This window comes from Pygoscelis adeliae, unplaced genomic scaffold, assembly GCF_000699105.1.
Source record: "Pygoscelis adeliae isolate BGI_AS28 unplaced genomic scaffold, ASM69910v1 Scaffold842, whole genome shotgun sequence".
Lineage (NCBI taxonomy): Eukaryota > Metazoa > Chordata > Aves > Sphenisciformes > Spheniscidae > Pygoscelis > Pygoscelis adeliae.
The window spans coordinates 25,303-52,071 of record NW_008824348.1 but is presented as its reverse complement, the minus strand read 5'-3'; the positions used below and the strand labels follow the sequence as shown (position 1 = coordinate 52,071).

General features: G+C 45.8%; 1 protein-coding gene across 1 annotated transcript; it reads right to left on the bottom strand.

Annotated features, from left to right (window-relative positions):
* Window positions 1–1,478: 1,478 nt before the first annotated feature.
* LOC103912777 (pinopsin-like) lies at window positions 1,479–26,006 on the bottom strand. Its single transcript, XM_009319174.1, has 4 exons — window positions 25,994–26,006; window positions 23,559–23,887; window positions 7,601–7,834; window positions 1,479–1,721 (listed from the first exon to the last, which is right to left on the bottom strand). The coding sequence occupies exons 1-4, from the start codon at window positions 26,004–26,006 to the stop codon at window positions 1,479–1,481; spliced, it is 819 nt and encodes a 272-aa protein (XP_009317449.1).
* Window positions 26,007–26,769: the final 763 nt, after the last annotated feature.

Here is a 26,769-nt window from a genome sequence, read left to right as displayed (position 1 = left end):
GATCCAACTCATGCAGTGATCAAAAAAATCCAATTAACTTTTTCTCCCACAATACCCATTCACCCAGACCTCTGTGTTTCACGGTTCTGGCTTGGCTAATGCAAGGTAATTAAAGTGCTGTGATACCAGTTTTTGATAGCTACCTTGGCAGGTCATGTGGACATACTTCAGTGTGAAGCTCATCTGAAAGATGGCATTTCCATGTAGTTTGGGATTTGAAAATTAATTCTCCACAGAATGGTGCTATTTCACGTTTTCCTTCCCATTTGGAATGACAAATATTGTCAAAATGTTGGGATTGTGCTCAGAGTTAATGAGGGAGAAGGTTGTTTCGTGTTTGCTTGTTTTTTAATTCTTCCTTCAGCTGTACTTCTGAGGTTTTCCAACACTTTTCTGTTTATAGAAGATACCATCTGTCACTTCAGTTCCCAAAGATGGTCCAGGAGGAAGATCCTGTAGAAGGTCCTCAACCAGCTTTCCTGATGGGGTCACTGCGACTATTCTGGGTAAAAATACACTGTACCCGCTACTGCTCAATGCTGCAGGGTTTCATCTGGTATAAATGAATGCAGCTGCACTGCTCACAGCCTACACTGACTGGCCTGTCCCTTCTGGCTCCACAAATACTCAGATAACCACACCTATAAAAAGAGCTGGAATCTTGCTTTTGTCTTAACGCTTACAAACGGGCAGATTTCCAGAGGCGAGGGCTTTACCCAGCTGAGTGCTGCATATTTAGAGAGTTGTTTGTTCACTGGGTGTTATGAGGAAATTATTCTTTGGTGCAATAACCTTGTAAGCTAATAATAAAAAATAAAAAATAAAAATTTCCTAAAATACTTGGTTTCTCATGCTTCCGCTTCAATTTCTATACTTTGAAACATATCAAATATATGACCTTTAAATTTTAGTAGAGCTTTAATTCATAACTGCAGTTCTTCATAATCTGTTCAGGTTTGTATTGAAAAGTGAAGTGAGACTTTTAAGGTACAGTATAATCCAAACCAGAGAGAGACCATCTGCAAGTTGATAGTTTCCCAACTGGAGAATAACCTGTTTGCTTCCCCTCTTTGCATGTAGATTGTTTCTTGGAGCTATTCTGTAGCAAGGTGTTCTGGATCTCTGTTTTGTTGTTGTTGGGTTAGGGGTTTTTTGGTTGATTGAAGACTTTCTGCCAAAAACCAGAACATGGTTTGTTTGTTTCTGTTTTTGTTTTTTAAACCTTTTTCTAGAGCCATCTGTGGTTTTCATTTTGTTTTCTTCCAAAACTCCCATAGAACTCCTGGCGTATCATTAGGGAAGAGTCTTTGAGAAACAGGGAAATGGCTTATTGGTGAAACCAACCTCTGAGGAAGCAGACAGGCAATTCTTCATTAGAAACAAAGCTGCAAACTGAGGTTATTTGGGAAAACTCTCATGTCTGGACTCAAACTCCCCCAAAACACCAGCAGCCTCTGGCATTATCGTGGCAACCTGGGTCAGGCGCTGTAGTGAGCCACCAGCACAGCTCTTTTAGCTGTTGGGGTCTCTTTTGGAGGTGGGTGTGGGCTCCCAGCAGGGTCCGGGCTCTTGGTTGAGGGCTGCCTGGCCAAGGCAGCAGCTGTGGGGCAGGTGTTGCCTGGCGCCCGCTGCAGTGCACAGCAGGACCTGGACGAGGACTTGTTGCTGGAGTTTGTGGTGGCTTTGTTGCATCTCAGAAGTGCCAAAAAGCACCTGTAAAACTATCACATGCATGTAGAGAACAGCAAGTTAGCAGAAATTTTATTTATTTTTTATAAGACAGGCTTTGTCTTAACGGTCTTTATTTCCATTAAGTTCCTGGAACATTACCATTAACAACTTTAATGGTAATTCTCTGTACAATACAGCAGATAGTAAGAAGCTTTGAAAACTCTTGCTATCAACAGCCAAGTAAAAAATCATGCAACTTTTTTGTTGGCAGACTTGCTTGCTGGGGAAAATGGCTTTTGAAGGGTTTCAAACAATCTTTGCATCAGCTGAAATTTCTTTTTTTTTAATGAGAAACTGAAATTTCTCAGGAATTAAAGACTTTCTTCATAATAAAAATAATTATCATTTTTTCATCATCCTCTCACCACTGAGCATTGAAATATGAAGCAGCTTGAAAACTTCTGGGGAATGTTGTCTATTTTTCTGGGGTTTGCCCCCCCCCGTGGTCAAGTTCATGTGGGTGAGTGAGGCTCTTATCAGCCATCTTTCTGTAGTTGCTTAATCCCCCAGAAATTTCTATTGCAGCCTAAGAGTCTCTTTTATCTGTTTAACCTTCACCTACCCCTTGCCTGGAGGTATTTGCTTGATGTTATTTTATCTGGCCTATTCTCTGATTTTATCTAGCCTGATTAGAGATTTCTGAACATTTACTGAAGTAGGGGTGGAAGCCTGGACATAGAACTGTTTTAGAAATACCATGAAATTAGAAATGAAAGCTGCATCAAGGTTATCAAGGTATCTCCTATAGATTTCCGTAGCATCAGGAATATTGTCAGTGTTGAACATGGTTATCTGGATGACCAGCATCTCCTGTTTGCACCGTAAGTCTGCCTGGCACTCCTGTGTGCTCCCCCCAGACCTCCAGGAGGGTGGGTGCAGCCATGGGTGCAGCGCTTCTCCCAGTCCTTTCTCAGCCCGGAGTTTGCAAAATGCCCTGTGAATATTTTGCAAATCAAAAAGGCAACAGCAATGCTGCTGGAGAAAAACAGCCCGGCTTGGGTGTAAGGGCAAGGGGGTGATTCTGGTGCAGGTCTCATGGTACTGGACAGCCTGTAACTCCCTGGGTGCTGGATTGCTGCTGGAAGATGGATTTTTCTGCAAAAGCCTCTCTTGCCAAGAGCTGGGCTGGCTCCCAGCTAGTTTGTGCTCCGGTGCTCATCAGCATAGCTAGCTGCTATCCCAGGGGCAGCTGACAGTTACTCAGGGGGCAAGAAAACCCCTGTCTCAAAACAGGAATAAAACTTCTGTGACCAGTTAGATGATCCAGCAGCTAAAAAGGTCAGACATCTAAAATTTACATATGAATAAACACCAGCGTTTTGAGTGCTGCATGTACAAAATACACTAGTTCCTGAGAGTTCCTCTTGTGACCATAGTTGTGGAGCTTAATTTAGGGATATGAAAAACATTGACCTGCAATGTTTGATAGGAAAAGCAGGCTGTGTGAGAACGTGGATGTGATGGAGAGTGTGGTGGAGGAAAAGTGGAGGGAATGCTGAAACATTCTGAGACAACACGGGTTAATTTATTTGATTATCTTGTGTGTTTTGGGGTTGGTTTGTTTTCTGTTTTTTGGGGGGGGTTTTTTGTTTGCATGGCTTGCTAAGGAATAAATCTCACTTTATCCTGCTCTGTCCATCCCTCCTCTCTGCACACAGCTCACTTTTGAACCAGTTTTGGAGCCAGATCTAACAGAGGAATTAGCAATGCCACTTTTCTAGATGAGTTTTGTGAAGAGAGGCAGCTGGACAGAGGTGGGAGAACTGGAAAGAGACAGCAGAGTAAGCATGAAGGATCTTATAATCCATCGAAGAGCCCTCCCTGGGCACTGCCATGAGGCAGAGCCTGCAGGCACCTGTGTTTCCATGGCTCTGCTGCTTGTGGAGCAGCCTCTGGGCAGGAGCTTGGTGTGTGTCCCTTGCACAGAGGTGGGTACAGCCCCTGTGCTCGCACAGGAGCCAGAGGAGCAGTGGGCTTCTCTGTTCAGGGAGCAAAGCTGTCACTGTTAGCAGAAAAGCTCAAGTGTTTAATATGAAGGATTTCACACGTGTGTGAAACAATAAAACAATGTGTCAGCATTTTCTGATCTGAGGTGCTTCTACTGTCTTCTCTCTTGAGTGTAGTAAAACTCAGAGTATTGACTTCTTGGTGGTCTGTACTGAATATAGAAACCTGAACACTGATCGCTGCTAAAATACTGAGAAATGAAAACCAAGTGGCATTTAGGAAAAAAATGCAAAACAAAGCACGTACATAACCCTAGTAGTAAAAGTTTATGGTGAACTTAAGGGACATGTTTGACATGGATAAACCCAGTTTAATTTGTATCTACCTGCTGCCTTTAAGCAATCTATTTAGTAAAAAGATTAATTAAGAAAGCACTTGTAGAAAACATAACTCCTCTGCACAGTCTGTGTTGTTTCATAGAGTGATCCTTCCAGCCCATGAACATGTTAAGATTAGCCTGTCATTTTTAAACTGCCTCTCTTGATTTAACTGGGGTTGCACATGTTTGCAGGGTGGAGACTCTGGCCATGGGAACGGGTAGGTGCAGAGCAAGCTGTCGAGTGGTGAGTCAGCCAGACTTCTTGATGTCTCTGCAATGGGATTTGGGCTGAGATGGCAGTTACCAGTTACTGTAATTAGCTCAGGGCTTCCATCTCCCCCCTAGGTACTACGATCAACAGGTCATGCTGCTGCAGTTTATAAGCTTGGCTCTGGCTGGTGCTGCTCCTGGGTGTGGGAGCAAGGCTTAGCACGGTAGTAAGCACAGTGAAGCACTAGCAGCTGTTGGTCTGTTTGGGTGCTTTTCCATGGTAAGGGTTGGTAATCTCTCTTCAATGTTCTAGGCAGTTTAATGAAATAATTTATTTTAAAAAATAAATAATAAAGGAGAAGGGAAAGAATTGTTCATGTTGCAGGGAAGAAGTCAGGGAGTTCTGCCAGAGGCTGAGCATGAGCAGAGAAAGCAATGTACTCCCCCAAGCTGTTAGTGAGAGTGAGTAGAGTTGATGGACGGTGTCATGGAAACACTTTACTCCCTGGGAATTTCTCATGCCCCAGTAAAAATGCCCACAGTTACTGCCAGGCTTCAACTCAATCTTTTACTATCATCATTTGTTTTCAAGAGAGAGAGATTTACTATCTGTGCTTCCTAACAGCTTCCAAAAAACATTTCAAGTGGAGGATTTGCTGGGCTCAGAGAAACAAATTATCCACCTGCTATAATACCAGCAATTCAAAGATCAATGAAATGTGCCTGACTTAGTGGGCTGATGGAGCTGAAGATGTTTGAGGGACTGGACTAGCTCTGATACTCTCTGTTTGTTCTCTGTAGATCTCTTTTCATCCCCCTTCCTCTTCTGAGATTTAATTCTCCATCCCTGTGCAAGGGGCTACCCCAGCTCCTGCCTGTTGTGTGCTGTGCATCAGCTTGATGTTTTTTCTCATGAACAGCATCACGTTTTCTTAGCTTGCACAAGAAAATGTAGCCTACCGGGAGGGGAAGATCATGAGTTCTCCCCCTGCCGGGTGTGGGACTACAGCTGGGAGCAGCACATGGTCCTCTCCCTCCCTGAGTGTGGGGAAGGGCTTGGGTGAAACCCAGCCATCCTCAGCCCGGCGGCAGAGTTGCACACATCAGCTTCCCTCTCCTGGGATCACTGGGCGCAGTTGACGTTATTTGCAGAAATCCCACGTGTGCTGATTAAGGGAGAGTATATTTTCTGGTTTGGCCATTTCTCAGAACTTTTCAGACAAGTGCAACTAAGTGTACTGAGAAAGAAACCTGATCTTTGAGCCCTAGGGACTAGTTAGCAGCAGCAGGAGGAAAGAAAAGCAAATACAAACAGTACTGTAAGGGCCATGAAGCAAGAAGGAGTTACAGGGCCCATTTTCACTTGATCAGGAAAAAGAAAGGAGAGAAATCTTTGCACAGAGTGGGTGACAGAAAAGCAGATAGATGGCCTTCTAAAGCTTCTTCTACTCTTCTCCTCTATTTTATCTAATGAACAGTTTTCCTCTAGATATTAGGTCCTGGCAGCCTCCTGACTGTACAAGCCAGAACAGTTGAGGAATGTATTAGCTTAACAAACGTGAGCTAATGCCACATGTGTTTCAGGGCATGCAAACTTGGGTCAGCAAGGAGGTTTCAGAGCAGTCAAACAGACACAAGTCATCATGGGAGGGTCTGTCTTTCCCCCCGTGCTATTGTGCCAAAGGCTCTGGCATCCTCCTGAGTAGGCAGTGGCACAGGTGGAAACATGATCCCCAAATCTGCACAGCATCTTTAGTCTTCACCTCGCCTCAGCTCACAGTTTCCATTTGAAGGGCTGGGTGGGATGAAAGACTGACAATGGCAGGGCAATCAAATCCCAGTTGAGGAGAAATAGTCATGCTACTGGTGCCTGGGTATCTGTGCCTGGAGTTTCTAAGGGGAGAAAAGTAGGGTCAAAGCAAAAGTGGGTACTCTTGGGCTGAATTGACAGCTGCATGGTGTTATGAAGCATTTCTCTCTCTATTCTGTGTTGCATATAGTTAAAACCCACATTCTCCTGCCATGAGTTGAATCTTCACCAGAAAAAGAGGTGTTATTTATGGGCACATTTCAGCAAGGTAGAAGTACTGAAAGATTTCCAGGAAAGCTCCAATGCCTTCTTGAGCCATCTAAAGATGGGGGTTTCTGTTCCCCTTTGGCATCGCAGCAAAGCCAGTGAGTTGCTGGTGAGCTGTACCAGGGTGGGTTGCCAGCACTGTGGAGCCCAATCCCCCTTAGCAGCACGCTCGGCTCAGAGGGGTCTCTTACCCCTGCCTTTAGCATCAGACCTGAGGTGCCACAGCTGCCCTGAAACAGGGCTAACGGCACCCTGGTGCTGACACCAGCAGCTGACTCTGACAGGGCTGAAATTCATCCCTTTGGATGAATAAAAGGGATCATTTGTTATGCACACAGCAATTTTTTTAGACAAAGTTTCCAAAGGGAATGAATCAATACATGACAGGTATTCTGAGGTAGAGCTGGGCAGGGCCAGAAATTCATGTCTTGCTGGAAGGATATGGAGAATCACAGTTATTCACTTACTGTGCACAATGTTAAAGATATTTTCAAGCCTCTGTCTTGTGTTTACCATCTGGTGAGGGTAGTCCTGAGGCCAACCCTCTAGCTGGAAGTACAGCCCCAGCTACATCTACAGCCCCTTGCCTGGTACCCTCCTGCCATCTATTTTTTGGCTCTCTGCATAGCAGAGGGAGGGAAACGGAGGATTTGAAGCAAGCTGTGCTGTCCCCTGCTCCAGGGTCCACTCCTCCAGCAGTGTTTTTAGACAGATCCTTGCTGGTCATGGTTCCCACCAGCTGTTAGGAGGTGCAGAGTAGGACAGAAGAGTGACTGAAGGATTTGGGGGGGGGAGTTGTATGTTTACAAGATTTACAAGAGTAAATCGGGGAAGAGAAAACTGATGTTGCAAAGAAGAGGAGTTACTATGGGCAATGCGCTGTGCCAGCACATGGCGTAGGGTAGCAAAGGCTCATGTCCTTACAGGACTTAATATGTCTGAATCAACTTCTGATGCCCTCATGCTTGTCAGATCATTGATTTCTTCTCCTCCATGTTTAGCTTGCTGTTCATCAAATTGTGTAGTGGAAAGGAAGGACCCATCGGTTGCTTTTTGGACATGTGGGAAGTTGGTTATCTAACTTCCAGAAGTCCAGACTTGTCAATTAAATTTGCTCCTTGTAGCCCTTTTTCTGTGCTTCCCTCTCATATGGTTTTTCAGTGATATCACCAATACACTCTTTATTTCCCCTCATTATTTCTTTACTTCTTGCATACATTGAATCTGAGTAAAGATAAAGATAGCATTTTACTTACCTGTTTGTTCAGAAATATGTAGATGATGGGGTTGTAGACTGTGCTGCTTTTGGCAAGGAGGGATGGGATGATGCTGACTGCAGGGGTGATGAGACCAGGTTTCCCAAACGTAGCTATAAGTGCCACAGTCGCATATGGCAGCCAGCAAAGGAGAAAGCAAATTACCATCGCCACCACCATGATCAGGATGCGCTGCTCCCGGGTCCGACCCATCCCTTTATTAATGCCACTCACCTGGGTGGGAGAGAGGCACAAATACACTATTAGCACTGCTCATACTGGGAGCAGATGATGCATGGGAGCTCCTGGTGTGGCCGCACTAGGGGCAGGGTTGGCAGTGTTATCTGAAATGTTGTTGGCTGAGAAGAGCTGGCCAATGTGGGCAGGGTTTGTATGTTACGTACCCAAAGTGTGTACATAACAGTTGGAATAGGATTAGCGATAGTACTGTTCATCTAGAATAGCCTTCTCCAGCTTTCTCTAAATCACAGCATTTAATGTATCTTGGGCAGGAGGGAAGAAAGGGGAACCTGCCCTGGTCTAACTGGCCCTGGAGAACAGTTGGACCGAGTGCTCCCAGAAGGACTGCTTGTCTGAGTCCTACCAGTAGTGATGCACCCAGCCAAGGATGAAATGCTCTGTACCCAGAGGCCACTGGGGCAGGACAGGAGACAGGCAAGAACATGAAGAACAAGGGTTTGAGAGAACTTTCTCCCCTGGATCCATTGGAAAAGTCAGCAGTTGCATTCAACTGATTTACAGCAGGCTCCTTCTCTGGACTTCATACTGTATATAACTACTGCTGTCTTATGCCTCACCCTTGTTTCTTAGTTTTCAGTATGTTTTGAAAATTGGATCTTTTACAGATTGTTGTGTAATGCCTGCACTGCAAAGTGCTGCAGTAAGCCTGAGAACTAACTATTACAAGCAGTTTTATGGGGAATTTAGTGGGATGTGTTTGTGTGCTGGAAGTCACCTTGAGACTAATTAAAAAAAACAAACCAAAACTTTAAAAAAAGTAGAACATATCTGTAATTGCCTGCTGAGAGAACTCTAATATCGAGTACTTTATAAATATCCTGTTAATGTGCAAATGAAATATTTTATGACACTTTTCTGTGATTTAAAAGAAAAAAGTGGTATTTGCCACTAGGCTAATAAAGTTGTTAATCAAAATATTTCCATTAGTGAGAGATGAATTTCACTCAGAGACACCCACAGGCATCAGTAGCTCAGATTTATTCACAGACATCTCAGACAAAAGCTCACATTTATCTTCTTACCTTTCATGGAGTTGATATAAGTTCTGTGTGACATTTTCCCTGTGTTCAGATTTTTTGAAAGTCTGCCCCAACTTGGTATAAAACTTTACAAGACGCTTAGGCTGTGTGATGAAGTAGAAGCAGCTGGATTGGAGCACATGGGTATGGGGATGGAAATGGAAGAGGAGTTGCATTTTCCATCATGTGCACTTGATTTTTAGGCTCCTGAGAAGAGGCACTGAAAGGTAGCCGGCTGCCAGGGTCCTTTATCCCCACACAAAATCCCAATTTCTTTGTGCCTTCCTGAGACCCTCCTGTCTGCCCTCCCATGCCAGGCGACACCCGGGGCGGGTGGTGGGTGATGGCTTGCAAGTGGTGCACCTTAAGGAAAACCAAAGCTCCATTTTTTTCTATTGATTTTTGTTGATTTTAGAAAAGGCAACCCAACAACCTTTTCCTCCTGCTTCAGGTAAGGTCAGAGAAGACAAATGTTTTCCGGATGTTTTCCAGATCAAAACCAGCCTGGTCTGAGGTTGGGCATGAGATGAGGACTCTGGAGGTATTTCCCATTTAATAACTTTTAGCAGAGCTCAGGTCACAGGGCAGCTGGCGTGCTGCTTGGTCTCCACATCTCTCTCTGAATATCCTGATGCTTTGTGGCACAGCTAAATGGGGAGAACAAGCTGCATTTTGTCACTGTGTTGAACACTGACATAAAGCTAGTGGGCTATTTTTGATGGTTTGTGTTCTACCAGCACAATGCACCCTTCTCAGGAAAACCTATATCATGTATTACTCTTTACTTTTTAAGTATTTTCTCCTTTCCTAAAAAAAGAAAAGCTTGCCATTTTCAAACTGATGCTGCCAGGGAATGGCTTCATGGGTAAGCAAGGAAAGGTTTTAATTTCCTTGCCAGCAGTAGGAAATTATTATTTTCATCATACGAGGCCAGAAAGTTTCAATATCCTTCCCCTTCTGTAATTCTCCTTGAAGCACTTTTTGCTTTGAATTACGAGGCTCCCCTGATCAGCCAAGGAAACCTGAGACCTTGATATTAATATTCAAGGCACATGCAGAAAACTTTTGCAAAACTAAACAAACTCAGCAACCTTGAAATTTTGCTGGCACATCATCAACAGATGGTGACTTGGATATACCACACAACTCCAGGGCTGTGCTGAGACTTTTGCTGTTGGATCGACTTCTGTAGATGGACAGAAGCAAAGAGCTGTGTGATGCTGACAAGTGATGCTGTGGGCTTTTACTTTAGTTTTGTCTTGATAATTTCCAGGGAAAGTAAAAGCACAAGTCTGGCCCAGGAAGCTTGTCTGTAGTTGTTGGCCCATAGAGATTGGAAAGTCAGCCCAGGTTGTTTCTGGCTTAGGGCCAATGGTGGTGGTGATGCTGCAGGAATTCAGTGCAGGGTTACCCTGGCTGTGCGCTGAGCTGGTGTAAAGTGTCCTTCCCTTCTGGTTTGGTCAAAAATCTAAACCTCAATCTGCTGTGCAGAATTAAAAAAAAAAAAACACACTCACTATTTCTGTAGGTTTTGGTATAAAAAACAGCCACAGAAAATGTGCTTTTATAGCTTTATGTTTTCTTTGCTGGAAATTGAGTCTCTGTTTCCCCTAAAAACGATCTTTTCAGTTTTCTAAAATTTATGATGCCTCTGTATCACTCATTCCATATGTTGCATGTGTGGTCCAGTGTACTGAGTTAGCAGGATTGGGGGGTTCATCTCCAGTGTAGTTGGAGGCCCTGGTCACATCTTGCTCTTACAGTGATGTTTTCACATGCTTCCCACAGGTGTTAATTTTTACATGGAAAACTAACAAAAAGGTCAGGAATAGTTGGGAATCTCTGCAAACATCTGCCGTACCCAGTTAAGGTCCTGACCACCTTTCTCCTGGGCTCTGTTCTGCATTCAGCCCCTGCCAAGGGCAGGCAGTAAAGGCTGACACTGGGAACCATTGCTGAGTAGTGAAAAGATGGTTTCCCAATGGGCTGGAGTCACACCCTATGACAACTTAGGTGAGCAGAAAAAAAGCTAATGTACTGTAAATATTACTGTGCATTCATTCTGCATGTAAACTGTCCTTTTCACCCGAGATCTTACCATAACTGTCTTCACTGTGCCCTTTCCTGCTAAAACTCAGCTGAAGCTTGATCACAAAGATGCCAAACACTGAAGGTGCCAATGAAGTATTTAATCCCATACGTTATATAGGCATTTCTATATGAGCTGATGGAATATGCACTCTCTTAAGGCAATCCATGACTTTGGGGGTTTGCTGGATGCAGCAGAAGTTTGTTGGGCTGCCTGTTTGCCTCTGCCTGGGACATTACAAACCATGATGTGCCTGTGCTATGTATTAACTTCTGCTATTAGACAGGATCCATGGTGGAGATGGCCATGAACACAGGATAGTCCCTGTGCTGAGATCTATCATTTAATAGCTAAGTTACTTTATGTTTTCTACTACAGAGAAGCACCTCTAGATGGTGATTCAGCCTGCAGAAGTGATTGATTTGCCTCTCTTTTTTTTCATTGACCATAATTGGGAACTTACACATCCATCCTCCTAGTGTAGGAGCGGAAATGCTCACAAATACAGTGTTTATGTGGTGTGGCACTGGATGTCACGGACAGGAGAATGACATGGATGAGAGACTAATGCAACAAACAATAAGAACAGGTTTAAATAGAGGTCACTGTGGACACAGCAAATTCCTGGTTGATATTGCTGACACATACTGTGCAGAAATAACAGAGTCATCACATTGCTAGGGAAGTAAAATATGCGTTTTCAGCAATGGATATGGAAATTGCTCAGTAACATCCAGGACCAGAGAGCACAGCTGAGTATACCCACAGCTGCCTGGGAGGTTTAGCCACGAAGCTCCCACTGGGATTAATTCCTGAATCCCCAGGTTGATCTGAGAATCTCAGCTGAGTGACTGACTATGTTTTCTCTTGTTTTTCGTGAAACCACCATAGTATTTAGAGCTTGGAGAGTTGACAAGGACACTCACGGGACTAGGAGGATGATCCTTGAGAAAAGCTGGAATAAAGGGAGATACGGGGGAAAAACCTCAACCAAACTGGGTATGCGATGGCCTGAGCACACCAGCTGAGGCCCCTGGCTTACGTGAGCAAAGCTGCTGTATTTCTCTAAAATGGGTGGCACAGACACCCCTGAGCTGTGGCAGCATCTGAACCACCTTCAGACATCACTGCCTGTTCATCAAGAAATAGTGCCTGAGAGCTATGAAATCAGATATACCCAGTTATACTCTGCCCTGACAAATTAATAGCTGCAGTTACCTGAATACATACTAGAGAACCAGTCTATAACCTAATAAAGTTGCAATTAAATTGCATTGCTTGTACATTAAAGGTCAATCCGATTTCTTCTAAAATGGATGTGAGACTTCCTGATGGTCCCTGTGCATCAGCTTATGCCCTACTTTTAAGAACTGATAAATGTAGGTAGTGGATTTGCAGTAGATATGTTGGATGCTTCAGGGGAAACTCTCAACCCTTTGAAGTGTTATGGTGCCATCTGTTCTTGGTTGATGCTCATAACTCAGGTCAAGAGGTCTATGGGCACGCATATCAATACATCTGTGTGCTGCTTGGAAAGAGCTATGAGGTGCTTAAAATGACATCAGGTGTATCCTGTGCACAAAGCAGGCTGCCAAGGGAGCCTGGTGAGTGGGGACAGGAAGTCCAGAGTCCATGAGACCTCCTGGCATGAGAATAGCCTATCTCTGCAAGCACGAGCTTGCTTAGCAAAGGCTGAGCAAAAAGAAATGGAAGCCCAGCAGAAAGCTTCAAACAGTAAGTCAACAGGGTGCTTACAGAAAGGAAAGAAGTTAGCCTCGGAAGCTATTGCTGGAGCTTAATGAGAATTTCCTTGAAGCTCTGAAACAGTGGGCAGTGATATGGCGGCCGGTTTAACAGTAGCTCATAGTCTCTCCTAATGATAAAAAAAGTTTTGCTTGCAGAGGAAATACTGATGTTTATCAAGGAAAATAAATGGCTGATGCTACCATCCAGAAACGTTGCAAGATCAGGTTAGATTTTATTTTTAAGGAAGTTTTTCTATCCCTCCTAACATCTGAGTCTTTGTATTATGCTTAAAAGCTTCTCACTGCAATCATAAAACCTAGAAACATGTTACCCGCATTCATAACGAAAATATTTTCATATAATCTTTGATTCAGAGCTTAGGCTTTCTTAAAATTCCTATGCATTCAGTGCCTTGTCATGAAAACAAGAGTGAGAAAAGCAAGTTGCCAACTTTGTGTTATATTTCTGTTTTAATGCTTGTCCATGAGAGGAGTGCTTTGCTCCTGCCAGACTGTGCTTTTACTCCACAAAACACATTTTACATTGGTGTAACAGGTTTGAACCAGCAGGTCGGACTGCAGCACAGCACGGGGAGAGATGGGGAAGAACAAAGCAGGAGACAGGACTTAAAATGACTTGAGGCAAAAAGCAGCAACAATGCTGGTTTGTCACTTGGAAACTTCTGCCTCTCCAATTTCCTAGTCTGCTGCTTGCCTGGTCTAGATCTAGTAAATTAACATCTCGTGAGGCCTAGCAGTATTATTGTCCTGATGACAAAAACCCAAATTCCTTCATCTGAGTCAAAAGACAAATCTTCTCTAGTGCCCCTTGCACGATGCCAGCTAAGCAAGTTCCCAGCTGGTTGGGCTTGTTGGGGTCCAGGTCTTTCCTATGTGCAAGAAGGCAGTTACTAAAGCCCTCTGAGATTTTTATATTTTTTTGCATACTAGTTCTTTGGGTGTGTGCGATTCCTTGTAGAAGCTGTAAAATAGAAAAGGTTTATCAGTCTTCTAAAAGTCACAGAAAATGCACCACTACCTTCTGCAGGGACAAGCAGAGTTTCCCTGCTCTACCTTTGGTGAAACTGGGAGGCTCTTCTGGCTCCTGCTGCAGCCTGAGCAAAGCTGAGCTGGTGGCGGGGAGCAGAAATGGAAACTGATTTGAAATGGTTGGTACTAGTTTTAGGAGCAAAAAATGCAATTCTTCTCAAGGTTGGGAAACCTTCCTCAGGATTTCCAGGAAGGAAGCAAGTGTGTCTGCAGGTGGTGAGTGGAGGGCTGTGGAGACTCTCGCAGTAGCAGTTGCACATTTCTTCCATGACCACAGCATTCTTGGCGCTTGGTTTCTTGCCTGGGACTAAGTGTAATTTTATGGATAATGGAACACCTTATGTACAGGGAGGAATAAAACATCTGTAAGAAATTGCGTTTGCCTCAAACCTGCTAATTAATTTCAACCAGAATTCCATCCTTTTTTTGCAAAAGAGATGTAGCCTGAGGAGCTGAACCTCGTGTTTGGCTTCACTTAGGCGGTGCTTTACTCTCCCTGCTCAAGGTTTCTGGTCTCACCTACACTGCCCCTGTGCCCACTTCTTACCCGAGTAGAGATTCAAGAGTGAATGTCTATGAGTTACGCAGCTAAGAGATGGTACCCTCTCTTCTAAGGGCATGTGAAAGTGCAAAGAAATCTTCAACCAGATGAATACTTCTTTTATTATTGAAGCTTGATAACAGTCCACGTAAGTGATCTGTTTTTCCAGCCAAACATTTCCTTTTTCCCTGCCTTTTTCCTATGCTGTTTTACCTTTCACTCTCTCAGTTATTGAGGCACAGTTTAGGCTGACCTGAACATCTCATCACTTTTGGAGTGCTGTAGAGACTTCCACCTCACTCGGCTGTGCTACAGGGGAAGGGAACCAGCTGACAAACGTTACGACTATTCATCACGTGCAGAATGTCTTGTGCTTCTGGATCCCGCTAATGCTTATGCATCAAATTGTATTTAAAAACACATAACTTCAACCCTAAATGCAATATATGTTCATATATGTTAATGAGTTGGATTTATGCCAGAATATCCCAAGTTTGCCTCTTCATACAGAGGGGACACTAACTGCTCCCTTTTGGTGTGTCCAAATAAAAATTTTGGCCCTCGGGCTGCACTCTCAGTGCTGCCCAGCTCTAAGAGTTGGGTGAAGATTTGCCTCTGCAAATCATCTTTTTTTCAATAAATGAAAGCTGTGGAAAATCTCCCATGGTAAGTGTATTAACAAGAATGATACTGTGGAAATTTGGCCAAAAGCACTTAAAGCTGCCTGTAACCAAAAGAAGGTGGTCTCGGGCTGTGTCCTGTTGGAAGGGGATCACACAGCCCCTGCAGGGACCTTCATTGCGCAGGCCGAGGGACCTGGCCCCACCATTACTGATTGCTTTCTGGAAGCTGTGGTTTCCAATATTAACGCAGACCTCTGCCAAAGCTTATAGGGAGGCAAGAGGGGAGAGAGAGAAGAAATCCATTTCCATCTGCTGTGCTGACATCTTTCACCTCTGCTATAGTAATTTTTCTTATCTCTCAGAGGGCTTGGAAGGTGTCAGATGAGTAATAGTAAGGGCCTTGTGCTGTGCAAGGGAGAGAGCTCTGTGGCTTGGGTATGCCCTTGAAGTGTTCACAGCATCCTCTTGCACTCACCTCTCTCCTCACAAGGGTGGACCACATGATTTAAGATTAAAATTTAAATCTAAATTCAGTTCCTCACTTGCCTTTATAAAAATAGAGAGCTCCATAACTGTAAGGAGAGGTCCTGTAATCACTAGAAGGGATTAATTATTCATTTTAAATATCAGAATATTAAAATAATTCATTGTGATTGATGTTTGCAAAAGCTCGAGTACTAAGTGCAGGCACGGTGCAGCACTGCTGAGAGGTTTCTGGGTTCTGAGCATTGCCTCGTCCTTCTCCTATTGAGCTTTCTGTAACAGAGCAGGTGTGCTTCTAGGCTTTGGGGCGCTTAACTGTGTAAAGCAGAAAATATTTACAGTTTGAAGGAAGCATGTCCTTTGGAGGAGTTAATCTGCATAGCACATCTGTCAGTGAGAATGAATATTAAAATACTTCAGCACTACTTATGTTCACACTGGTTTGGTTCCCCTCCTTCTGCATCTTTCTTTGATGCTTTAATCACTAATGACTGTGATGATAGCATGTTCTTCTCATTGAGAGTGGAGGTTTTCTCAAACATTATGTGAATTTTAGATATAAAATCAAATATTAGCAGAATAGGAGCCTCAGGATATGTTCACCCAGGACTGTCCACAGTGTCCTTGGAGTGTCCAGGTGGGCAGGGTCAGTCCTGGCACGCAGCAAAGCCCAGACCTGGTGGCTGCTGCCAGCCATGAGGAAGGGTGTCCTAGTGCCTTCCCTTCCAGGGGAGTGGGAGGCCCCACACTGGTCTCCCAAAGAGCACAGGCAATAGCTGTGCTCCAAGATGGGTATGTTTTAAAAGCAAATTAATGGAATTAGTGCTAGTGTATGTGGTAACAGCCAAGTATATCTGTATAGCAGCTCTATGCTGATGCACACTCTGAAGTGGGACCTTTGCGATTGCAGGATGTCTCAGAGAAGACTCTTTGGCTCCTCTGTGTGGAGTGTTTGCAGTGCTAAACCTTTTCTCCTAGGGAAGAGGGAGCCCTGTCTGTGAATCCAGAGAGCTGGTGATGTGGTGGTGTGTCTGTTGTATCTTCCAGGACACTTGGGTACAGTATTTGATCATTTGGGCGTGACACCTGGCTGCTATCATGGAAAACCTGTGGTGTTTGGGGTAGAGCTGCATTAGGCTCGAAATGGCTCCATGCTCTGGGTTAGTGGTTTGCTCTCCTTTCAGTCTCTATGGGATCTACCCATAGTTGTCTGAGCTCGAAGAGCAAGTGGGAACCCCTTTGGGTGCAGGCTTACTGTCGGGGCAGGGGAGGTTGGTCACAGTCCTCCTGTAAGGGTGAAGCAGTGAGTCTCGCTCCCCAACTTGAATTTTTGTGACGTTTTTCTCTGCCAAGCCTAGAAGACCAGTTATGAGACTGAGGATTGATGGGTGAGAGGGTGTTCTCCCAAGGCAACTGCTAATGAGAGGTAATCTGCATTTGCCTTGCTGACTTAGGGGGACTTTAACCAGTGCTTCAAGGACTGCTGTGAGGGGTGCTTCTGTAGAAAGAGATAGGTGGGGTTCACTCATTTGCTGAGCCTCATTAATTTTTGTTTTGCCTGGTGATAAAATGACTTAGTTCTGGGGGCAGATTTCTCCCTTCTCTTTCCCACAGCACACTTTCCCTGCAGGTTAGATGGTTGTGGGGTGAAACCCAGGGCAGTGATGGGGCAGAGAATAGGATGGACAGAAATGCTGCCTGGTAGGTAGCACAGCAAGGAATGTGAGCCTGGGCTGGCCCCACAGTCCTGCGATACACAAGAGTATCACAAAGAGCCAGTGGAGGAGGAAAATGTGGTTTCTGGTGCTGGCGGGTGACTGTGCTCTGGGAAGAAGGAAAGTGCAGCTCAGCCTGTGGGGCACAGCTGCTCCCTGCTGTCCTGCAGGGTGAAAGTGCTGTGTGAAACTTAGCTTCCCTAACTGCAAATGCTTGAACACTTCACTTCTGAGTTTTTGAAGCATCTGCTGAAAAATACTTGAGCTAGAGGAAAAAAAAAAAAGGTTCACAGCTGCTTTGTTTTGAACTAGAAAAATCCTTAGTGTGTTCATCAGGTAAGTGACTGCTGTTGGACAAATCTCAACTGCGCACAAACACAGTGGCAGAGCACAAGGTATGTCCCCTCTAGCTCTTTGGAGAAGCCAAGGACAGTCGCTGTGGCCTCCTTCAAAGCAAGTCCTGTGGGGAATCGCAGTACCCGGCAGTGGAAGTGTTGCCCCTTGCTTCAGAGCCACCATGTGGCCTGTTGCCCTTGTTGTATGTGTATTTTGTGTTCACGTAGACGTCTGATCTTCCAGTGCCCACAGTTATTGCTGCTAATGGAAGAGTTCCTCCAGCTCTGAGAAGGAGCACTTACTGCAGGGGAACCTGTAGCAGAGACGAACCAAGTATGAGCAGCTCTAATGATGAACCAAGTACGAGCAGCTCTAATGAGCAGAGCTCCTGCTGCCGTTCAAGTGGGAAAGTGTAAAAGCATCCCACAGTTGCATTTTCACTGGGATTGAAGTCAAATGAAGCAAAGAAAACCAATTCCTTGTTTATCTTGTGTGTGGGCGGATTTTCTTGTTTCTAAAGGTGATTGCTCTTTTCAGTCACTGGGGCTGCACTGTTACTGCAGGCTTGTCTGGGTTCAGCTGTCTTAAGACTGATTTCTCTTATCTGGCATCTGAAGTGTTTCAGTGCTTAAGCTTTAATGCTTCCTGCCTTTGGGAATGTGTTTGTCTCACATCCCCAGTTCAGTCTCAATTTGTTCTGGGTAAGCACTGCAGCAGCATTAATAATTGTCCAGATAAATGCTTGAGGACCAGTGTAATTACCCTTTCCCATTCTTGCTAGTGGAAGGGAATTGCTGGCAAAGTGCTGTTTTCCCTCATTTTCCTCTGCCCAAGCTGTACAAAACTATTACCCCAAAATTAAAAACTGTTGGATTAATTAATGAAGTTAAAATGTAACACATCAAATGCCTTGCTATGTTTTTTTCCTTTCCATAACACCTAAGTGACCAATAGGGCAAAGGTCTGATGAAAAGCATGCCTAGATCCTGGCTTTTCCTGCCTTGCTTGTGATTACCCCTGGAGCAAGGGGGCTCAGAGGGCCCTGCAGTGGGTGGTGAGGACAGTACAAGCCTGGATATGCTTTATGGGGCATGAATGTCCCTATGGGCCACTGGTGCTGGGTACCTGTCCCCTGGTGGGTGTGCCAGTGCCAGCTGGAGAACAGGAGATGGGGCTGCAGCCCTGCCGGAGAACCTGACCTCTCACGGGCTTTGCTCCTTTGCTGCTTCTCCTTTTCTCTCTGTGAGGAAGGATGCTCTGGCAGGGTGGGATAAGAAGGGGAACTGAAAGTCTGAAAACTGGTCAGATTTGGAGTCTGAGGTGAAAGAGCTGCTAAACCTCCCTTAAACCTCAGGAGCTTTGCATCACTGTGCTTACGGTAGTTTTATGCTGACATAACTCAACCCAGGGCAGGAGACTGTGTGGAAAAGCAGAGTATTGAGCCCATGTACTAATTTCCAAGAATTAACCACAGTCAATAATTTGGAGGCAGGACTTCAGATTCATTTGTTAAGGAGATGACAGAAGAGTAGCCTGTCAGTGAATTAAGGAAAAAAAAAATCCACGCTGTAATATAGTGATATAAAAGCTGGAATTGATTACATTTGCATTCTGACAATTCATGTGAGAGGACTCTGCCAAGCTTGTAAAAGACTCTGAATAATGACTTTTAACCCCTGTGCTCAACAAATCATTTATCTGTTTCCAACAAACATTTTTAAGGTCTCACGTGCTGACTACAGCTATTCTGGAACCTGGTAGCACAATGGTTGTCTGCTGCAAGTTTCATGGATGCAATGGGGGAATCGCTACCTGTTCTGTTGCTTTCAGTGAGCCGGTTATTTTGAACAGGGGACTTAGGATGCAGACCACATTTGACGAGACAGTTTACCCAATGGCACTTTTACACCCCATGCCTTGGATTGGGCATGCTGCTGAAACCCAGGAATGGCCATAAAAATATCTTGCTTCTCCAAGACATCCAAGAGCTCAGGTTGAACCTGATGCTGGCTATGAAGCATTTGTACTAGAAGGAATCCCAAACTATTGGTTTTGGTAGCCCATGAATTGTTTGCATTGCTGAAGTTGTCTTTTGAAAGACTTGTCCATGTGCACTGTTTCTGCTGTCTACAATGGTTTTGAAGCAGTAAAATAATAGACGTGACCAAGCTTTTCAAACCAGCATGGCGATTTGGATGGAAGACACATCCAGCTTTCCTGTACTGCCCAGCTTCATGTTCCAGAGGGTTTTCCCCAGCTGCAAGCAGCCGCCTGCGTGCTTCACCCTGAGCACTGAAATAGGTTAGCCCGACGTCCTCTAAACCTGCTTGGGCTCCTAGGACCTCCTAGGGCACTGGGCTATGTGAAATAAGAAACAGTTGTCGGATTTGCTTTTCAGTTTCTCACAGACTGCTCAGGGGTGGTTGCCGGCTGTCTCCCAGGCTCTGTTTCACTTCCCTCATTTTTGTGAACTTCTAATTCGATGTGAGCTGAGGGATTACAGCTGTGGCATGTAGCATGGATGAGATCCTGTGTACTCACCTGAAGCTACATACTCAGCTATAGGGGAAATATCATGCTCTCGAGACTCTGATAACAAAACTAAGGCAATTATAAAGTATCCTTGCTCTTTGCAGCAAATCCCAGTCAGCAGGTTTCCACTAGCAGCTCTGTTATGGGAATGGGACCGGCCATGGGAGGCAAAGCTGGCTCTTGCCATCCTGCCGAGGCGCTGCGGTGAAGCCCTGCCATGCAGGAACCTCAGGAAGGAGAGGTAAACCCTCGCACCCAGCTGTCTGCCACCGCACAACTTCATCGTGCTTTTGCAGCACAACAGCCTCCCCCGGGGTAAAGCAGCTGCCTTTGCTTTCACCTGGATCCTGCACAGTGCTTCACAGGGGAGGTATGAAATTGCTACGTAAACAGAAAGACTTATCAGAAAGGAGATAATTAAGAGGAAAGCTCAATGTGTTTGGAAACCTAAATACCCCTCATTTTCTAATGGTTGTTTTCAGTATTCAGATTTATTGTCAACAGCATACTGTAATGTGTGCAAGCTCCTCTGGTATTCATTTGAAGTGGCTCAGAGCGAACCCTTCCCTCTGGCTGTTGCCTGCCAGCCTGAAGTGAGACTTGGGGGCAAAAATGGGTCCTCTCAGTGGTGACAATTTTCTTCAGGTTTAAGGAAATGTGAGCTTGAAGCAAGACGGTAGGATCTGTCAGCTGCTTGCAAGCAGCACAGGAGAATATGAGAGCCTGGACCGATTTCCGAGATTTTAAACATCCCTGCATATCTTCTGTGATGACAATCATGTCAGAAACCAGAGCATGAAAATACAAATGTCAAGCGAAACGATGTAATTTTTCATGCCTGGCTGAAACCAAACACCCCAATTTCCCACTACAATTTTACTCCTGTAAGTAGTGCAGATAACCTCAGTTAAGGGAAGGTATTCATGGCAGGAGTTGAAAGCATGAAAAAGGCTTACAGAGTATTGCCTATACTTTGGGATCTTCTAAAAGCACAAATGTGTGTCGGTCAATTCCTTAAATACTTAGCTTGCATATGAAGCTTATTTTGTTCAGTCTTTTTTTCCCTCCCTCTTACACACGCCAGGGATTTTGCTGCTTCTGCACCTTGCTGCCATGGGGGAAGCTGAGTGGCAGTGTAACCGGCCGGGAGAAGCCTGTGTCAGCAATGGGCACACTGCCTGAGCCCAGGGGCTTGATGCCCCTGCAGAACCGCTGCCTCCCGGCTTCCCCTTGTTCACCGGCTTCCCGAACAAGCTCCGCAGCACCCAGCCCTCCATGCTCAGCTGTGCCCAGGCGTGTCCAGCAGCACTGTCCGGTTTTGACTTTCCCTCTTCGTGGAAACCTCCCTTTGTGGAAGGATAACCTGGATCCAGACGGAGGTGTGTGTCTGGCAAATCGGGTATGATGATACGGTAGAGGCTGAGCCTCAGAATCAGCTCTTCTCCTGCATGCCAGGGCTTCAGGAGCCCTGTCCTGCAGGGTCATGCAACAAATACAATGTTGCATGCGCAGACTTTGCATGAACTGCAGAAAAATGGCTCTTCCCCTTCTGAGAATAATTTTCATGTCATTTCCCAGAATGTTTCCCATGTTTTAGGGTCTCTGCATGACCAGACAGCCCAGAAAAGGCAGCTCCTGACCTTCACACTCGTCACGCCTGATGAAGGGTGCAATAGCCCCTTGCCACCACCCTATCCCCTCTTCCGTGCCACTGCGGTCACTGGAGGACCAGTTCATGTCACTGAAGGGGTCCCATCACTTGCTGGGTTTGCAGAGGGCTCTACTAAAGCTGCTGAGTCCTGCTGCCGCCTGAACTGGTGACATACTAATGCTCACCCTCATGAGAGTGTCCAAAGCTGTCCTGAAGACAGATAGCTCTCGAGGGCCTAAAATTCCCTTGTTATGTGATGGATGCATCAGTGGGAAAAGTATTTAATATGAAAACTTACACACTTCAGTGCTCCCGCCTAGGTACAGCCTCAGCAGAAATAAAGACTCCGTCTGCTGACGTATTGGACAGCACAACCTTCCCGCAGGGAACAACTCTCCGTCCAGGTTTTCTTGCTGTTTCTTGCCCATGGAGGAGCTTTGGAGAGGAAAAGCCTCTCCTTGCAGGCACTACCTGCTCCAGCCCTGGCTGCTGTGGCTGGCTTGCAACAAGCAGCACCTCTAAACCAGTTTTTGTAGCTTCAAAAGATGGAAAAAACAGAGTCCCATGAGAGCCAGCCCTCTGCCTGGACTCGGGGGACTGGTCCATGGTGGTGCAGGAGCAGCCACTGTTCACAGCAAAGGGTGACCAAAGAGGACTAAGCTCGCTATCAGGGGAACAAAAGGTATTTGTAATGAGACGACAGGCTGGGAAAGGCTGAGAAGGATTAACTTATCTCCACTGATTTGATTTAATTCTGCCCAAAGTCCCAAAGCAATAATAAGCTTAAGTTAAATGTTTGCATCTGCAAATGTGGCTCATAGAGTGATTTTATCTAATTCCCTCCTATCTTTCAGGCGCTCACTGCATGAGCTGAGACAAAGTCAGATCTTGTAGCACTGATGGAGCTTGTGCCCAGCCTGGGGTGGGCTCCCAGGGTGTGGGGGCCAAGTGCGGGGCTGTGTAGGGTGGTGAATTCTTGCTTTGTGCTGGGGGAGAGCGGGTGGCCTGGCCTGAGCTGCCTGGTCCTTGCCTGCCCAGTCTTTGCCTGGCCACAGGCTGGTGCCTGACAGAGGGACTGCCACGTTCATGGATCCTCTCCCAGTGTTGCCGTGCCATGAGCAGGCAGTGCTGGTGCATCACTCCCTAGGACTCATGGCTAAATGCAGATGCTATTCACAAGAAATCAAAAAATTGTGCATTAGCATTTTCAGCTGTGTGACAGTGGCAGCCCTGACAGTGTTCCGTACCAAACGCTGCATTGGGGTGGGTTAGCACTACTAAAAGCAAATATATCTTATCTTGGGAATAGATTGATAGCTCATGGTCATTTATGGATTGGCTTTGTTTTGTGTGCAAGGGGTAAGCTTCATGCCATAGGACTGCCTTACAGTTCGTATTTGCTAAACTCCAGCTTCTTGCTTTACCTGAATCCTGCCAGCAGCTGGATTATATATGACTTTTCTTTTTAGCACCCTTTTTTGCAGGGTTCACTCTTATGCTTTCAGAAAAGAAGCACTGATCTTCTGAAATCACAGCTCCCACATCCTCCACTGATCATACAGCCTCTGAACCTCTCCATAGACTTGCTGCAGATTTAAGTCCTAGGACCAATCTCATCGAGGTAGGTAGGTCCCTTCTAGTTTTAATTAGGGGTAATTGGGATATCTCGAGTGGTCTGGCAAACTTCCTTCATCTGCAAAGCTGTCATAGGGACTTCCAGCTGCTCACACTTGAGTATGACTTTGAAAGCCCTGGTAGACTGGATCCTGTCACCAAGACAGTCACAGGAGAGCTAGTTTCCAAGGGTGACAGCACATCTGACAGCAGAGAAGTTATAAAGGTGGAAAATGGGGGTCACTGGTTTCTGCTTGGTTTGGGGTCACAGTAAAAAGGCAGTTGAGGAATCTACTTACCTGCCTTATAGTGCACAGCAGCTTCCCGTACGAATAAACAATAATGACAAAAGGGATTACAAGGCAAAAGAAGAAAAGACATACGATGTAGGACGTGTTGTTAGCGTCCTTTGAATGCCAGTTCACGGAGCACATTGTCCCTGGTCCTTCTGGCCCATAACTGCTCCAGCCGAAAAGGGGGGGTGCAGTCCAGACCAAGGAGTACGTCCAGGACAGGACAATGCCTGTCCATGTTTTTCTGTAGTTTGTGGTATCGGCCTCTGTTGTTCCCGTCATGGTGCAGTAACGTTCGTAAGAAAGTACAGCCAGGGAGATGAGAGAGACGATGCCTGTATCAAAACATACATTTGTATTAGCAGAAATGGCTGAATTAAGGCTTTGATCTATCTCCCAAAGTGATACTTCAAGCTAAACATGAGGCTGATGGCAGTGGCTTTGGAAACCTGGTGGGCAAGGACTAGGGCTGGAGGTGTCCCCCTAAGAGTGAGAGGTGCTGAGAGCCTGACCTCACTCACCAAAAGCTGGGGAGTCTTTGAACATGTGTCCAACCAAAGCAAGTCTGTTATAAATGCTGATTGATAATTAAGCACATCTGTCTGCATGTATACATATGTGTGTGTGTGACCTGCAGCAAAATCCTGGTTTCTCTATCAGATTTGGTGTTGGTGCACCTGTAAGACTTAAGGATTAAAGATTAATTGCTGTCTTCGCCTAAAGTTCAGGGCTTATCCAACTTCACAGGCTTCCTTAAGCATCACTGCTTCTGCTTGAAATGGTAACATTGGCACTTTGCTTCCTGGGATGTATGCTTTCTCCCAGATCTTTTTTTTTCCCCTGCTGGAAAGGTATGTGAGGAACAATAAATGACCATGCCCATGCTCTGCTCTCTTCACACAACCTTCCCTGTCCTTGCCCTCTCCCCAGACATTATAGTCTCCAGGCGCTTCTTGGATGTTTTCATACAGCCATATGAGTGCTGGAAACTCGCACAAACCCCCCAGACCTGTGCTGTGCTGGACCTTGAGAACGTGGCATTCTCACAACGAAATATATGTAAGCAAGGGCAGATGCTGCAGAGGAACAAAAGTGACTTATGGAATTTCAGTTGTTGGACAGAAAAGATGGTTCTGTTAAAGTGGGAAGAGGGTGTGTGTCACCGGAGGAACCTGCTTAAATAAAACTCCCGGTGAGAGCCAGGAGAGCTTTCCTCACAGAGTGTCTGTCACTCCCAAGGAAACCACGAAGTCAAAATAAAGATCTGTGTCTCTTGGTGTTAGAACAAAAAAAATAGAAGTAAGGAACACAGGCGCTTTGTTGCTCGGGTTTGAAACCTAACTCGCTTCCAAGAGCAAGAATTGCAGCTCATTAAAGCAATGCTTTTCATATCTAAAGCATGAGGACAACTTTAATAGTAAGGAAAAATCCAAATCCTCTTTGCAGGGCAAGGCACCTCTTCTGTGATGTGGAAAATGAGAGGTGCCCCTCTGCCTCTGCCAGCTCGAAAGTGCAGCAGTCTGAACCCTATCTCGGGGAAGCGCAGCCCCCTCCGGGTTTTTCATACAGATTTATTGCTGTGTGGTAACGAAGAAATGTAGCTTAAAACAATGTCATGAAGCCTGCTGTGCCAGCAAGTGCCCTTGTGTGCCTTAGCATGGCTGTGCAGGGGGCTCATGAGCCCTTGCAGAGACATTTACGGGTCTCTTGCAATTGGGGTACTGTCAGCAGATACGAATGGGGAAAGAAAACCCCTTAGCAGCAAATCAAAGATTTCTTCTGTATACAGTAATGCTGCGATGGGGGGGGGGGGGGGGGGGGAGGGGGGGGGGCTTGTAATGCTGATATTAGAGTTTGTAATTTCCCCACACACACACCTCCCAGCCCGCATTTTGGAAGTGATGCTGGCAGGTGATGCTGATGATGTCAGCATTAACCAGCTGGAGCTGCTGGTTAATGCTGACATACTCTGTTTAAACTTTCCTTGGCATGTAAAGGTCTTAACGTACACAAAGCTGGCTTGCTACCCTGTATAACTTTATCAGAGGGAGAGGTGGCAGCAAACATCTAAACTGCTGCCGCAAATGTATCTTTAGAGTGGGTGTAGGCAGTGTGAGTGTCTCCTAAAGCAGCGGTGTGCAGCCTGGACGTAATACTAAGCTGTTTTCCTCTGGTTGTTCAGGTCTGTGACTGATGGGCAGAGCGATGACTTCTGATAAACCCTCTGACCTGTATGAGTGCTGGCTGGGGGATAGCCCCACTGATGTGTGTCAGTGTCTGTAGTGTTAAAGCAGGCTGGGAGAGATTTTCAGCACTGGGAAGCTTGAAAATATGAGATATTGTTAAACTTAGCTTAAAGCGACATTGCTCTAAACTTCTGTTTCTATAGTTTAGGAAACACTGCAGAGCTGGGAGGACAATGCAGTGGCAGGTCTGCATACCTGCTATCCACATAGCGCCCTTGCCGTCTCCACCACACCATGGGTCTCCCTCTATGTGGCTGGCTGGCAGGCGAGGAAGTGGCTGGGTAAAGGCAGAGGGGCACAGCGGATGCTCTTTCCTGCTTACCACCCTCCCTTGTGCTGCAAACATTTGTCTTGCACAGAGTCACATCAGTCCCTAGGAGCCCTGCATTACCCTCCTGCATGCCAGGGTGCTCCCACGGTCCCTCTACAGTGACACTGCAACTGCCCCACCATGAAGCATCTAGGGCATGGAGCTTCGTCTGCTCCCACCTTGCTCTCGCTGCCCTTGGGTGAACATGGAGGCAGCTGTGACAGCAGGGATGGGCAACGCCTTCCTGGCCTGCCAACCACTGCCAGTTCCCGAAGCCGGGACCTGGGGTCAGGTCTGAAAGCCACGAGATTTCAAAGAAATCATGGCTGTTGAGGTTCCGAGCTGCCTGCTCCTTCAGTAACCACGAGAAACATGCACTTTGCAGCCTGAATGAGGATTCATATTTAACGCTGCCTGGTGGGTTATGAGCTTTTTCCAGAAAAATAAAAGTTGGGAAAGTTTAACCCCAGTCCTGTGCCTTTTGCATCCTCGGGGAACTGCTGCCCATACACAAACTTGCCCCATCCCACTTGCCCTGCCCTCCTGCGTGCACACACTCAGACGAGCACCCACATGCCCATGCTGCTGGGTTTGGGGCTCCTCACCCTGTGCTCCCCTGGAGCTGCCGGGGCTGTCCCGTCCTCGTCCCCTCTCCGACGGG

Bases quoted from the DNA above. Each gene is read 5' to 3' on its own strand.
- LOC103912777 (XM_009319174.1), bottom strand. The intron at 7,835-23,558 runs GTAAGTAGATTC...TCTCCCACCCAG, and splicing joins TGCTGTGCACTATAAGGCAG to GTGAGTGGCATTAATAAAGG. The intron at 1,722-7,600 runs GTAAGTAAAATG...TGCATGTGATAG, and splicing joins ACATATTTCTGAACAAACAG to TTTTACAGGTGCTTTTTGGC.